Source organism: Bombina bombina, chromosome 8 (genome assembly GCF_027579735.1).
Source record: "Bombina bombina isolate aBomBom1 chromosome 8, aBomBom1.pri, whole genome shotgun sequence".
Classification (NCBI taxonomy): Eukaryota; Metazoa; Chordata; class Amphibia; order Anura; family Bombinatoridae; genus Bombina; species Bombina bombina.
Window position 1 is genome coordinate 137,901,052 of NC_069506.1, and position 16,270 is coordinate 137,917,321.

At 38.6% G+C, this 16,270-nt stretch overlaps 1 protein-coding gene across 1 annotated transcript in view; it reads right to left on the minus strand.

The window, feature by feature from the left end:
- LOC128638888 (vomeronasal type-2 receptor 26-like) overlaps nt 1-16,270 on the minus strand; it is a 60,246-nt gene that overhangs the window by 18,168 nt on the left and 25,808 nt on the right. The window contains exons 5-7 of the mRNA XM_053691015.1: nt 10,896-11,705; nt 10,029-10,253; nt 2,942-3,065 (exon numbers count right to left, since the gene is read on the minus strand). Of these exons, the coding sequence (XP_053546990.1) occupies nt 2,942-3,065; nt 10,029-10,253; nt 10,896-11,705 (1,159 nt within the window). The remainder of the gene's footprint in view (nt 1-2,941; nt 3,066-10,028; nt 10,254-10,895; nt 11,706-16,270) is intronic.

Below are 16,270 nucleotides of genomic sequence, written 5' to 3' on the forward strand. Positions count from 1 at the left end.
TCTTTTCATGTGACAACACTGAAGAAATGACACTTTACTACAATGTAAAGTAGTGAGTGTACAGCCTGTATAACAGTGTAAATTTGCTGTCCCCTCAAAATAACTCAACACACAGCCATTAATGTCTAAACCATTAGCAACAAAAGTGAGTACACCCCTAAGTGGAAATGTTCAAATTGGGTCCAAAGTGTCAATTTTTTGTGTGGTCACCATTATTTTCCAGCACTGCCTTAACCCTCTTGGGCATGGAGTTCACCAGAGCTTCACAAGTTGCCACTGGAGTCCTCTTTCACTCCTCCATGACGACATCACAGAGCTGACGGATGTTAAAGACCTTGTGCTCCCCCACCTTCCGTTTGAGGATGCCCCACAGATGCTCAATAGAGTTTAGGTCTGGAGACATGCTTGGCCAGTCCATCACCTTTACTGTCAGCTTCTTTAGCAAGCCAGTAGTCATCTTGGAGGTGTGTTTGGGGTCGTTATCATGTTGGAATACTGCCCTGCGGCCCAGTCTCGGAAGGGAGGGGATCATGCTCTGCTTCAGTATGTCACAGTACATGTTGGCATTCATGGTTTCCTCAATGAACTGTAGCTCCCCAGTTCCGGCAGCACTCATGGAGGCCCACACCATGACACTCCCACCACCATGCTTGACTGTTGGCAAGACACACTTGTCTTTGTACTCTTCACCTGGTTGCCACCACACATGCTTGGCACCATCTCAACCAAAAAAGTTTATCTTGGTCTCATTGGACCACAGTGCATGGTTCCAGTAATCCATGTCCTTAGTTTGCTTGTCTTCAGCAAACTGTTTGCAGGCTTTCTTGTGCATCATCTTTAGAAGAGGCTTCCTTCTGGGATGACAGTCATGCAGACCAATTTGATGCAGTGTGCGGCATATGGTCTTAGCACTGACAGGCTGACCCCCCCCCCCACCCCTTCAATCTCTGCAGCAATGCTGGCAGCACTCATACATCTATTTCCCAAAGACAACCTCTGAATATGACGCTGAGAGCGTGCACTCAACTTCTTTGGTCGACCATGGTGAGGCCTGTTCTGAGTGAAACCTGTCCTGTGTAACTGCTCAATGGTCTTGTCCACCGTGCTGCAGCTCAGTTTCAGGGTCTTGGCAATCTTCTTATAGCCTAGGTCATCTTTATGTAGAGCAACAATTCTTTTTTTTTCAGATCCTCAGAGAGTTCTTTGCCATGAGGTGCCATGTTGAACTTCCAGTGACCAGTATGAGAGAGTAAGAGCATGATAACACCAAACTTAACACACCTGCTCCCCATTCAAACCTCAGACCTTGTAACACTAACGAGTCACGAGGGAAAATGGCTAATTGGGCCCAATTTGGACATTTCCACTTAGGGGTGTACTCACTTTTGTTGCTAATGGTTTAGACATTAATGACTGTGTGTTACGTTTATTTTGAGGGGACAGCAAATTTACACTGTTATACAGGCTGTACACTCACTACTTCACATTGAAGCAAAGTGTCATTTCTTCAGTGTTGTCACATGAAAAGATATAATAAAATATTTACAAAAATGTGAGTGGTGTATTCACATTATTGATACACTCACTACAGTGAAACCACTGTGAAAATTCTGATGCAATTAAATGTGAGTGGTGTATTCACACTATTGATACACTCACTACAGTGGAACCACTGTGAAAAATCTGCTGCAATTACATTTTTCATAGCAGATCCATTTTAGAAATGGACATTAAAGTCATATTTTTCTTTGTTGCGTTTAGAGTATAATTTAATGTATTATGGGTATTTTTTAAGAGATGCTCCTACACGGAAAAACATAGATTTGTTGTTGTTATGCTTGAAGGGTTTGTCACTCTCTACAAATACGGAGGTTTCCTTATCCACTGAGCTTCTATTCTATGGACCAGATATTAAAAGGTTAGAAATGTGTACAAACAAAATTTTCGGTTTGCCCAAATCTTTTGTTCCAAATATTCCAAATACTTTGTATTTCAAATATTCGGTGCCCGTGCTGTTCTGTATTCATCTCGTTTTAAATAAAATGAATACAAGCCATTTATTAGCCTCCAATTAACGTGGCTGGGGCTCTGTGAAGAAGAGGAGCAGGTTACCGCAGCTCTTCAGTGCTCTTGGGTCAGTATTTTTAACTATCTAAAGGAAACATATTCAGCATTATTTCTTTGTTTTCTTTAATGGGATATGAAACCCCAACATTTTCTTATGTGATTCAGAGAGCACACCATCTTGAAGAGGTTAACAATTTACTTCTGTTATAAAGTTTGCTTAATTCTCATAATGTTCTCTGTTATAGAGATTCCTAGGTAAGCATCTGAAGCACTGCATGGCAGGAAGTAGTTCTGCCATTTAGTGGTTTTGCAAATGGATAACATTTTTGCAAAACTGCTGCCCTAGAGTGCTCCAGAAATGGGTTGGCTCCTAAGCATACGTAATAATAGTAAATTGGAAAAAAAAAAAAAAAAAAATCACAAGTTCTATCTGAATCATGAAAGAAAAATGTTAGGTTTTAAAATGTGCACTGCATTTGGTCGGATATTCATCTCATTAAAACAAGACAAATATCTGTGTTTTGTTAACGAATGTGCATTTGTAATGAAATGGATTCACGTCTAGTAAAGATAAGCCCTTACTTTTAGTTTCAAAACCATAATAAACAACTTCAATGTAAACTTTATTTTATGCAAATAATATTTTTAGTATTTTAATAATTCTTTTTATGCTTTGCAGAAATAGTTGACTGTAATACACTTTTAAATATTAACTTTACCTATTACACAGTGGAGAAAAGTCAGTATTGTATATCACAATTTATCTAATGCTACTTGATAACCATCAAGCACAAACTGTAAAATCTGGACAGGTTTATCACTTAACACAAACAGAAGGTCATAGTGTGAATAGTGGCCTTGAAAAAAAACACACCAGCTCTGTTGGATATTTCCCCATCTGAACAGGGCACACAGTCATAACAACAAATGGGTTTTGATTGCTGAAGTGCTTTCCTGTATCCTGGAGGACAGCTCTTACTGCAAACAGAGCGAGGGGTCTGATGAAGACAACACAGAAAAATAATTGTAAGTATTATTATTATCGTTTATTTTATAGCGCCGCAAGATTCCGTAGCACTGGGTACAAAGATACAGGGTATATAATGACAAGGATTTGTGATAAAATACAAAATATAACAACTAAACAAATCTAGTACAGGAGGAAGAGATATTAGATCAATACTTTACCATATCACATTTCTTCTCATCTAAAAATATAATAGATGATTGATAGATAGAGATAGATAGATAGATAGATAGATAGATAGATAGATAGATAGATAGATAGATAGATAGATAGATAGCTAGATGGAAATAAAGACCAACACAGACAGACAGATAGTTAGATACATAGATAGACAGACAGATTGATGGAAATAAAGACAGAGAGACAGACAAATAGACAGACGGACAGACAGACAGACAGACAGACAGATAGATAGATAGATAGATAGATAGATAGATAGATAGATAGATAGATAGATAGATAGATGGGATAATGTGAATGTTAATGTATGATTGCAATTAAATTGTTGACATTACAAAAATGTTAACCACAGATTATATGAATTGGTTAATTGCATGGCAAACTGTAATAGACTGAAATGGGGACTATGGATTAGAAAAGAAGTGTATAATTAGTTTACTTCAATGTGAGCTACTGAATTATTTATTTTCTGAAAATTGGGTTAAAGTGAATGTAAAGTTTGATGCTAAAGTGCCCGGTTTTTAAAAGTTTGATTAAAAACAGGGGCACTTTAATTCATCAAAATTTACATTTCACTCCTGTTGTGAAAAAAAACTTACCTTTTAAACTTCACAGCAGCTCCAGCTTCCTCCACCCATTTCAAAGCCTCTTCCTGGGTCTAAAATGAGGCATCCAGCTTCCTTCAGTCACAGCGTTGTATCAGACACTGATTCCCCCGGGGGGGGAGCTGTGATTGGAGGATGACCTATCAATCATTTCTGACATCAGAAATGGCTTGTGAGACCAGAGGAAGCTGTAGCTGCTGTGAAGATTAAAAGGTAAGATTTTTTTCACAACAGGAGTGAAATGTAAATTTTGATGAATGAAAGTGCCCCTGTTTTTAATCTAAGTTTTAAAAACCGGGCACTTTAGCATCAAAATTTACATTAGGGTTTAGATCAGTTTAAAATAGAAAAAGAGTTTGGTAGAACAGAGTTGCAGACAAGAGCCTATGGCCGTTAACAATAGAACAAATTAGAAATGAGAGTGAAACATATGGCTAGACAATAATGTCTGCAATATCAAGAGAAGGAACTTAGGTGATAGATAGTGATGGGCGAATGTGTTTAATTTCGAATTCGAATGCTAGAACAAATGTTATTGTAGAAATTTAATTTACATAATTGAATGTTGATAAGAACAAATATTCTTAGAAATTCTATAATCGAATGCTATTTACAGCTTTTGAATGTCACTTTCGATTTCCAATGTTTCTATTTTTGAATATTGCATAATCTGAATATTGCATTTAAAGAAAGCATTAGAAATACTATAACAAATATATAAATTAAAATTTTCCAAATTAGAATATTGCATAATTTGAATAGAATTATTAGAAAAATTTGAATTAAATATTACATTTAAAGAAAGCATTAGAAATACTATTACATTAAACGAATGTTAGAATGTTGTACAAACATTTGAAATTCGAAATAAACGAACAAATGTGTTAAAATTCATTTCATTTTTTAAATGTTGTGAAACATTCGCCCATCCCAAGTGATAGAGAGACTACTGACTTTGCATAGGGAACATTTAGGGTGAAATGCAGCATGAAGGTTTTTTCTTGAGTATATGGCTTTGCCAAAATGAGACTAAGGTCTATTGTGACTGAGAGAGTGTAAGAGTGCAGAGGAAGAACTACGTGAGATTTAGAAGGTGAGACAGTAGATAGATTCATTAAAGGGACATAATACTCATATGCTAAATCAATTTAAAGTGATGCATGAAAATATCGCAGGGAACATCACTGTAAAAAGGGAAGATATTTTACCTCAAAATGTCTTCAGTTCCCAAGAGTAAGTGCTCTCTGAACAGTTAGAACTGCTGTAAAGCTGGAAAAAAATCAACTCAATAGCCAATCAGCATCAACAGTGCTGAGATTTAAGTGAAATTTCACAGTAAACGTCCTTAAACTGAAAAGGGAAATAACATGACTGTGCCTGCACATGCCAGATGCACACTCTCTTGGAAATCTGGGTACTAAATTCTCTTTACAGTGTCTTTTTATATAGAGATCTTCAGGTGCTCCAACATTTGGGTATTATGTCCCTTTAACATTCATTCTGGCCAATCCAGCTTCACCATTCTCTCCAGTCCCACAACTTTCTGTATTATTTTATAGTGCTGCACTTGTCTTTACAGTCTCTAATTAATGGAGCCACAAAATAACATAAAACATGAGAATGGAGAAAGTTGAAAATATAAAGAGGAAAAGACTGCTAATATCTTCCCCATTTAAAGCTTTTCTAAAGAGTGAAAGAAATAGAGAGAGTGTGTGAGATACAGAGAAAGAGAGGAAAATATTAAATTAAAGAAAAACAAACACACATGGAACTTTATATCAAATGAATCTATTTACTTTATGTGAAAAATATTACTTTCTGTTGGTTATAGTGCATAGGGTTTTAAAAAAGAATGCTGTTCTCAAAAAAAAATCTCTCATCCATATAATGAAGTATCTATCAAGTAATGAGCATTAACAGGAAGTATGTAGCAGCCAATATGATTAGTAGGGAATGCCTATCAGCATGTGTATTATTATTATTATTATTATTATTATCGGTTATTTGTAGAGTGCCAACAGATTCCGCAGCACTATAAACAAATGCGGAGTACAACAAAACAATTATAGGGATCAAATGGGTAGAGGGCCCTACCAAGAGTTGCACTGTTGTAGTCAGCTCTTAAGATGGTGATCTACAATCAGCTGGACTCTAGGCTTACATGCTAAGGGGATTCAGGGGATAGCAATGGAAGAGAGGAACAGGTATAAAGAAAGGTTAGCGTAGGTTGTATGCATCCCTAAACAGTAGAGTCTTTAGGGATTGCTTGAAGCTTTGAAAACTAGGGGAGAGTCTTGTGGAGCGAGGCAGAGAGTTCCACAAGATGTGAGCCAGTCTGGAGAAGTACTGTAAACGGTAGTGTGATGAGGTAACAAGAGAGGAGGAGAGTAGGAGGTAATTAACAGAGCGAAGGGGACAGGAGAGTATCTGGAGAAAAGGTCTGAGATATAGGGGGGAGCAGTGCAGTTGAGGGCTTTATATGTCAGAGTGAGAATTTTGTGTTTGATCCTAGAGGTAAGAGGAAGCCAGTGAAGGGATTAGCAGAGAGGTGCAGCAGAGGAAGAGTGACGTGTAAGGAAGATGAGCCTGGCAGAGGCATTAATTATGGATTGTAAAGGAGCTAGGCGGCAGGTGGGGAGACCAGAGAGGACAGAGTTGCAGTAATCGAGGCGGGAAAGGATGAGAGAGTTTATTAAAATCTTAGTTGTGTCTTGTGTAAGGAAGTGTCTAATTTTAGAGATGTTTTTGAGGTGGAAGCGGCAGGCTTTAGCCAAGGACTGAATGTGAGGAGTGAAAGAAAGATCTGAGTCAAATGTGACCCCGAGACATCGGGCATGCGGGGTAGGGGTAATGATGGAGTTGTCGACAGTTAAAGAGAGATTAGGGGTGGAGATTTTGGAAGAAGGGAGGAAAATAAGGAGCTTAGTTTTTGAGAGATTTAACTTGAGGTAGTGAGAGGACATCCAGGAAGAGATGTGAGAAAGACAGTTAGTGACACGGGTTAGCAAGGAAGGAGATAGGTCTGGTGCAAAGAAGTAGATTCAGGTGTCATCGGCATACAAATGATATTGGAAACCGTGGGACATTATTAGGGAACCTAGTGATGATGTGTAGATTGAGAAGAGAAGAGGACCGAGGACAGAGCCTTGTGGTACTCCGACAGAAAGTAGTGACGGGGCAGAGGAGGCCCCAGAGAAGGCTACACTAAAGATACGGTTTGACAGGTAGGAAGAGAGCCACGTGAGGGCTGTGTCACAGATGCCGAAGGATTGGAGGGTTTGGAGCAAAAGAGGGTGGTCAACAGTGTCAAAGGCTGCGGACAGATCAAGGAGGATAAGCAGAGAGAAGTGGCCTTTTATTTTTGCTGTAAGTAGGTCATTGGTAACCTTAACAATTGCTGTTTCTGTGGAGTGATGGGGATGAAATCCAGATTGCAGTGGGTCACGGAGGGAGTTTAATGTAAGGAAGTGGGATAGGTGTGCATATACTAGTTTTTCGAGAAGCTTTGAGGCAAGAGGGAGGAGGGAAATAGGGTGGTAGATGGATGGGGAGGTAGGATCAAGGGAAGGTTTTTTAAAGGATAGGTGTGACCAGTGCATGTTTCAGAGATGAGGAAAATATACCGGTGCTGAGGGAGAGGTTGAAATTGTGTGTGAGTATAGGGGTAAGGGTAGCAGAGAGGGAGGGGAGTAGCTGTGAGGGGATAGGGTCAAGAGGACAGGTAGTGAGGTGAGAGCACAGTATAAGTGCAGAAACTTCTTCCTCAGTAACAGGGGAGAATAAGCTAAGTTTAAGGTTATTTGGGTTGTGGTTGATTGAGAGCATTTGAGGGGGTGACAGAATGGGATTATGTTGAAAGCTGATTTGGTTTCTGGTTGAGTCGATTTTGTTAATGAAGTGGCTGGCAAAGTCTTGAGCTGACAGAGAAGTTGTATTAGTAGGTGGGGGAGGGCGAGGAAGAGTATTGAAAGTGGAGAACAGACGTTTTGGGTTTGAAGAAAGATTAGAGATAAGAGTAGAGAAGTAGTGTTGCTTATGGAGATTAAGGGCAGAATAGTAGGAGATCAAGATGAATTTGTAATGAAGAAAATCAGCTGAACTCCGAGATTTTCTCCAGTGCTGATCAGCAGTACGGGAACATCTGCATAGGTACCGTGTCAGAGGAGTATGCCAGGGCTGAGGATGAGTGTGTGATTTCCAAGCTATGGTAAGAGGGGCCAGATTGTCAAGGACGGATGTAAGGGTGGAATTATAGTGGCAGATAGATTGGTCAGGGCAGGAAAAGGAGGAGAAGGATGAGAGGAGAGATTTGAGGGAATTAGCAAGCTGTTGCTGATCTAATGACATAATGTTTCTGTGAAGTTTGGTGTGAGGAGTAGAAGGAGGGAGAGTTGTAGGGAGGATGATATGTTGCAAGTAAGGAGATGGTGGTCAGAAAGAGTAAAGGGAGTGACAGTCTGTGTGAGTGGGAGAATCAGTCCATTGTGACAAACCGAAAGAGGAAGTGAGTTGTAGAAGTTGTTTTGCAGATGAGGCAGTGGAATTGTCAAGAGGGATGTTGAAGTCGCCAAGAATGAGGGCAGGGGTGTCTGAGGAAAGGAAATAAGGTAACCAGGCAGCCAAGTGATCTAGAAATTGAGTTGAGGAGCCAGGGGTTCGTTATATGACTGCAACACGTATAGAGAGAGGAGAGAATAAGCAAATCATGTGTGTTTTGAATGAGGAAAATGTGAGGGAAGAGATGGGTTGTATTTGTTGAAAGGTGCAACGAGAGGAAAGTAAAATACCTACACCACCTCCTTGTCTATTACCAGACCTAGGAGTGTAGCTGAAGTGGAGACCCCCATGTGACAGAGCAGCAGTGGATGCTGTGTCTAGGGGAGAGAGCCAGGCTTCTGTTAGGGCCAAAAGGTTGAGGGAGCGAGAGATAAAGAGGTCATGTATAGAAGTGAGCTTGTTGCAAACAGAGCGAGAGTTCCAGAGTGCACAAGTGAAAGGGGTAGTGGCTTCTGATGCAAGAGGAATGTGAGTAAGGTTGGCTGAGTTTTGTTTTCTGAGTCTATGGGACGGTACACATGGATGTGCACAGCTAGGCATTTGTTGGGGACCAGGATTAGGGGAGATGTCATCAGCAGTTAGTAAAAGCAAGAGCAAGAGTGACATGAGATGAGATACAGATTTGCAGTAATAAGACTGCTTTTGAGATGAGGTGCAGGGGGGAGAGAGAGTGTTTAGGAATAGGTAAAGTTCATGAGTACAAAAGTAAGGTGAGTTTAAGAGAGATGGGCTAATGAACAGTGCAGGTGGAGAAGGAGAAGGATTGAATAATGTAGTTTGTTATAGTGACAAGAGGCAGCAAAAAGGAATATGAATATATTGAGCATTTTTATAAAAGTGGGACCCAATTAAACACATAAGACACTATATTACAGTAGCAATTGCATAAGGAAACAATGAGGTACATAAAACATAATATTACAAAAGTGTAGGAACTTCTTACAACTTCTCATAGAATGGTTTGATATCACAAAGGAAAAAAACTTGTGATAAGTCAGATTAAGACCAACTTGGTTATTTTTTGTTAAATAGACATGTTACCCAAGCACAAGTTACTTGAAAGTGATGCAGCATATATGTAAAAAGGTGACTAGAAAATATTACATGAACATTTCTGTATAAGAAATAGAAGATATTTTATTTACAAATGTCCTGAGTAGTCACATCCCATTGTAGAGTAACTTTAATCATCCAATGGGAATGCTAGTCCTGGGACATGCAAGGGAGTTTGCGTCTGTTTCAGGTTACGGAAATTTACTAGGAAATCTTGTGAGATTATGGTGAAATTCCACAAGTTTACAGTAAAGCAAAATGTCAGCTCCACACTGATGATGCTGATCGGCTGTAGCTGAAGGATAACTACTGACAGAACACTTACACTGGTATTTCAGGAGAAATACGTTCCCTTTTACATTGAGATGTTCATGTAATATTTTCTAGTCAGCCTTTTACATATATGCTGCATTACTTTCAGGTGATTTAGCATATGGGTAACCTATCCCTTTAACTCTCTGATTGGCAAGAGGGCTTTGTCAACAAATATACTATTGAGCCAATTAAAATTGTAATTAATAGTGAAGGTGTTTTTGTACCTGATTAAATTTCTGATTCCAATTTATGGCATGTCTGTTAATGAGAAGTTGCTCTCCCTGAGACTCGGACATGGAAAAACTACCAATCTGATTTCTCAGAATAGTTTTGTTGGGAACAATGACCCAATTTATAATGTCATATTGTGCTAGAGGTCTTCCATTCTCAAAATAAAACTCTTCTCCGGAGGTTGTATTGAAATGAAGATCCTTCAGATATTGGTTTAGCTGTCCACATAACATAAAAATGAGAAAAATGATTATATTTAGAATATACAGCATTTCCAGACTCTTTATGCTATAACATACATGAAAGCATAAAAGCAAACCTAAGACAGCTCTCTACTGAAAAATATGTGATTTTAATCATTTAGTACAGGTATGAAAACCCTTTACCCAAACTGCTTGGGACCGGAAAAGGTTTGTATTTTGGAACAGTTTGAATTTTGGAATATTCGCGTCTATGAAATGGGACAGTATGGAGAGGGCATGGAACCAAGTGTAAACAACAATATCTTATGTCATTTAGGCAATATTTACATTTCATAATACAGATTATACATATAACTAAAGGTATTTAAACAGTATATAATTTTATAATACTTTTGTGACTTACAGGCAGGGAAAATAGTAATTTTTTATAACTTTATATTAAAAGTTTGGATTTTGGAATAAGTTTCGATTTTGGAATTCCGGATTTGAAATTTTTACCTGTACACACACACACACATATATATAAAAAAAACAATAGTACAATATTAAAATGCTCTATTACAAAAGAACACTTTAATTTTTCTCTTTTATATCCATAGAGGCTTATTGGCGACAGAGAAAAAGAGATAATTATCTAATTATCAATTAATAACTTACCTTAGAGGCATGAAAAGATTCATAAACAGACTGTTGTTTATTTTTCATGAAGGAAAGCGTGTTATGCAATGAATATGCTAATGCATAAACAGCTTTGTAAACGGCATAGGTAAGTCTAAATGTGTCTACATCATAAGCTGGACCAAATACTTTGAGAGTCTCCTTTCCAGTGCAATTACGTGTAAGACCAAATGTACTGCTGTTAAACATGCTATGATTTACAGGAAGACATCCAAATGTAAGACGCCACATTCTGGCTGTTATAATATCATCTGGATATGTGTAAGGAGTAACAGTATAAAGGAAATCTTTCAATCCAGGAATGTTTCCTTTATGTATTGAAATGAGTAATGAGCCATTAAACACAGTTAAATACGAGGCAGACATGTCATCAGCGGACAAGGAAAGCGATGTGGATGTAATCCAGACTTTTGCAGGTACAGAAAATATCTGTGCTGTATAAATCATATCATAAAAACTGAAGTAATCACAGAAGAGAAGGATGACATTAGCTGATGACTTTTTAATAACATTAACTACATTTAACAAATCGATTATAAATCCGTTACTGGAAAATTTTTCAAAGAATTCAACGCAGATTCCACTTTTGATCATTTCTGATTTGAGCTGTTCACTAGCTCTCAGGTTACTTTCATCGTTAGTTGCAATTAACCCAACCCATGTCCAACCAAAGTGCAGGAGAAGTTTTATGATTCCCTTATACTGGGTATTTTCATTGGGTATGGTTTGATAAAAGGATGGGAAGAGGGTTAGATCATCTAAAATCTGATCCTGGGCTCCATAACTTATCTAATAAAAAGAGTACAATAAATAAAAATGTGACCAATATTCTTAAAAGCAGTGTTGGAAATAATGCAAGTTACACAATACAAAAATAGCATATAGCACTAGCTTTTTAAAATGCCTGACATATTATAATTCTTTGTAAAAACGAGTAATTAAGAATCGGTTGTTTTTTCACATATGCACAGCATATATCAGCTATTAAATGGACATGAACCCCCCAGAATTTAATTTTTTATGAATTAGGTAGTGCACACAATTGTAAACTTTTCAATTTATTTCTATCTAATTTAAGGCTCATAAACTGGAAGCTAGCTGCTGATTGGTGGCTGCACATATATGTGTCTTGCCATTGGCTTACCAATGTTTCTAGCTAGCTCCCACTAGTGCATTGCTGCTCCTTCAATAAAGGATACCAAGAGAAAGTAGCAAAATTGATAAAAGAAGTCAAATCGAAAGTTGTTTACAATTGTTTGCTCTATCTAAATAATTAGGTTTTAAGTACTTTATTGCAAACATTCCACATAGAACATTAATAGTTTATAAACATTTAAAACGGCATTTGTTTAACAAACTTTTTAATGTTTTACAGTCCAAAACACCCCTTGCGAACCTCTTCTCTTTATGGCCAATTAGTGACTTACATAAATAAGCTCCTACATTGATTAAAGGGACACTGGCCCCAAGTTATCAAGGTCTGTCGGACCTGATCTGACAGTGCGGATCAGGTCTGACAGACCTCGCTGAATAGGGCGAGCAATACACTCGCCGTATTCAGCATTGCACCAGCAGCTCACAAGAGCTGCTGGTGCAACGCCACCCCCTGCAGACTCTTTGCAGACACCCCCCTGCAGACTTTTGGCTGCCAGCAGGGGGGTGTCAATCAACCCGATCGTACTCGATCGGGTTGATTTCCGGCGATGTCTTTGTGACCGCTGCTTCATAACTGCTGTTTCTGGCGAGTCTGAAGACTCGCCAGAAACAGGGGCCATCAAGCTCGAGGCCACTGAATCCAAATGTTTTCTTTCAGGATTCAGATAGAGCATGCAATTTTAAGTAACTTTCTAATTTACTCCTTTTCTCAATTTTTCTTTGTTCTCTTGCAATCTTTATTTTAAAAAGAAGGCATCTAAGCTAAGGAGCCAGCCAATTTTTGGTTCAGTACGCTGGACAGCACTTGTTTATTGGTGGATGAATTTATCCACCAATCAGCAAGAACAACCCAGGTCATTCACCAAAAATGGGCCGGCATCTAAGCTTACATTCTTGCTTTTCAAATAAAGATACCAAGAGAATGAAGAAAATTTGATAATAGGAGTAAATTAGAAAGTTGCTTAAAATTGCATGCTCTACTTGAATTACATGTTCAATTTCCCTTTAAGCAATCACTGTGTACAGGATTTTGCTATATGTACTCTAGAAGGGAAATAAATATAGCAAAATATATAGGGGTTACATACTGAGCTTAATGGCACTTGTAAACATTTATTTATGGCTAAAATTCTTCACCCTAGATATTTACCACAACAAAGCAGTAACACTGACTGTTGGGACAAGTGTGGGACATACAGGGGACAGGATATACAGAAAGAAGGAAATAATAGTGCTGGTATAATGGGCCCCACAATTTTTTTTCTTGCCCGAGGCCCCGCAAATGCTAATGCATATAGCACAAGTGTATGATGGCAGATAAAGATATACAGTGGGGCAAAAAAGTATTTAGTCAGCCACCAATTGTGCAAGTTCTCCCACTTAAGAAGATGAGAGAGGCCTGTAATTTTCATCATAGGTATACCTCAACTATGAGAGACAAAATGTGGAAACAAATCCAGACAATCACATTGTCTTATTTGGAAAGAATTTATTTGCATATTGTGGTGGAAAATAAGTATTTGGTCACCTACAAACAAGCAAGATTTCTGGCTCTCACAGACCTGTATCTTCTTCTTTAAGAGGCTCCTCTTTCCTCCACTCATTACCTGTATTAATGGCACCTGTTTGAACTTGTTCTCAGTATAAAAGACACCTGTCCACAACCTCAAACAGTCACACTCCAAACTCCACTATGGTGAAGACCAAAGAGCTGTCGAAGGACACCAGAAACAAAATTGTAGACCTGCACCAGGCTGGGAAGACTTAATCTGCAATAGGCAAGCAGCTTGGTGTGAATAAATCAACTGTGGGAGCAATAATTAGAAAATGGAAGACATACAAGACCACTGATAATCTCCCTCGATCTGGGGCTCCACGCAAGATCTCACACCGTGGGGTCAAAATGATCACAAGAACGGTGAACAAACATCCCAGAACAACACGGGGGGACCTAGTGATTGAGCTGCAGAGAGCTGGGACCAACGAAACAAAGGCTACCATCTGTAACACACTACGCCGCCAGGGACTCAGATCCTGCAGTGCCAGACGTGTCCCCCTGCTTAAGCCAGTACATGTCCGGGCCCATCTGAAGTATGCTAGAGAGCATTTGGATGATCCAGAAGTGGATTGGGAGAATGTCATATGGTCAGATGAAACCAAAGTAGAACTGTTTGGTAGAAACACAACTCGTCGTGTTTGGAGGAGAGAAAATGCTGAGTTGCAACCAAAGAACACCATACCTACTATGAAGCATGGGGTGGCAACATCATGCTTTGGGGCTGTTTCTCTGCAAAGGGAACAGGACGACTGATCCGTGTACATGAAAGAATGAATGGGGCCATGTATCGTGAGATTTTGAGTGCAAACCTCCTTCCATTAGCAAGGGCATTGAAGATGAAATGTGGCTGGGTCTTTCAGCATGACAATGATCCCAAACACACCGCCCGGGCAATGAAGGAGTGACTTCGTAAGAAGCATTTCAAGGTCCTGGAGTGGCCTTGCCAGTCTCCAGATCTCAACCCCATAGAAAACCTTTGGAGGGAGTTGAAAATCTGTGTTGCCCAGCGACAGCCCCAAAATATCACTGCTCTAGAGGAGATCTGCATGCAGGAATGGGCCAACATTCCAGCAAAAGTGTGTGACAACCTTGTCAAGACTTACATAAAATGTTTGACCTCTGTCATTGCCAACAAAGGATATATAACAAAGTATTGAGATGAACTTTTGATATTGACCAAATACTTATTTTCCACCATAATTTGCAAATACATTCTTTCCAAATCAGACAATGTGATTGTCTGGATTTGTTTCCACATTTTGTTTTTCATAGTTGAGGTATACCTATGATGAAAATTACAGGCCTCTCTCATCTTCTTAAGTGGGAGAACTTGCACAATTGGTGGCTGACTAAATACTTTTTTGCCCCACTGTATATACTAAAACTGTATAAAAGTAACATATAATGTAAGCTACTTAATTACATTGTGCCATTGGCAGTCTTGTAAGGTTATATTGTCTTCCTACTTTGCTAAATAAATGTAATTAATTTCACTTGCTCTTGTTAATTTATTTACACAAACATATTCCCCCTTTCAGTGACTTACAAAAATACTGTCAACATTCAGCTGATTTCATTTTCTAGAATCAGACTTCTCTGTCACAATGTTTTTTTATCACTCAGATTGCTGAAGAGCTTATTTTAGAAATATGGTTATAAAATGTACTTTAATTATTTATTTCTACCCTGGGTAAACTGCTTCACCACCAGCAATTGTAACTCATATTTGGCACACATATTTCTCACAACCAGAGGATAGAGATGTGTGGAAAGACATGCACCTCAACTAGACAATTAATTTGATTTGTCATAAAATTAATAAATATAATACATGGAGACTATAGTATTGGGAGTGCATTATGTTTTCAATCTACTATTCAAAATGTGCTCCTCCATGACCTGAAAACTCTATCGTCAAAAGATGACATTAAAGAAGTTCTCAAAGAGGTCAGAGGCCTATTAGGGGAATTGTGCAAGGATATTACATAAGTCAAGTAAAAATATCCAAACTAGAAGGAACTCAAACAAAACTGTATAATGACATTGAATAATCTGCCAAACAACCTTATAACAATGGAAAAACAATCAGCTTTCTAGTGGACAAAGTAAAAGACCTTGACAATCCAAGAAACAACATCAGAATTAGGGGCATTTCTGAGTCCATCTCCCCAACAACACTTTATGGCTGCCTCTAGGAAACCCTTCTTCACTAGAAATGGTATTGGAGAGAGCACACCTGGCCCTTAGACCCAAGCCTACATCAAAGGCAAGGGATGTTATAGTGCATTTCCTAAACTATCTGGATAAGTTCTAAGGAATGTAAGAACTAAAGCTTCTATTACCTATGCTGGTTGCCCCATACAAATCTTCACAGGCAGCTGCCCAGCAACAATCCAGAAAAGATGGGAACTTAATTTTATTGCTGAAACATTTTGTTCGGTCAAGTTTCCTTGCCACTGGGGCTTCCCAGTAAGTATTATAGCATCAAAAATGGTGAAACAATAGTCTATCACTTACAAGAAGATCTCCCTATGCTCAAAGAAAAACTGGGAATTGGACATCACCCACCCTTCTGCTATTTAAGACACCCCTGACACGACCCCTAAGCATAAGATCAAGGAGCACAAATTGATCTGATGCT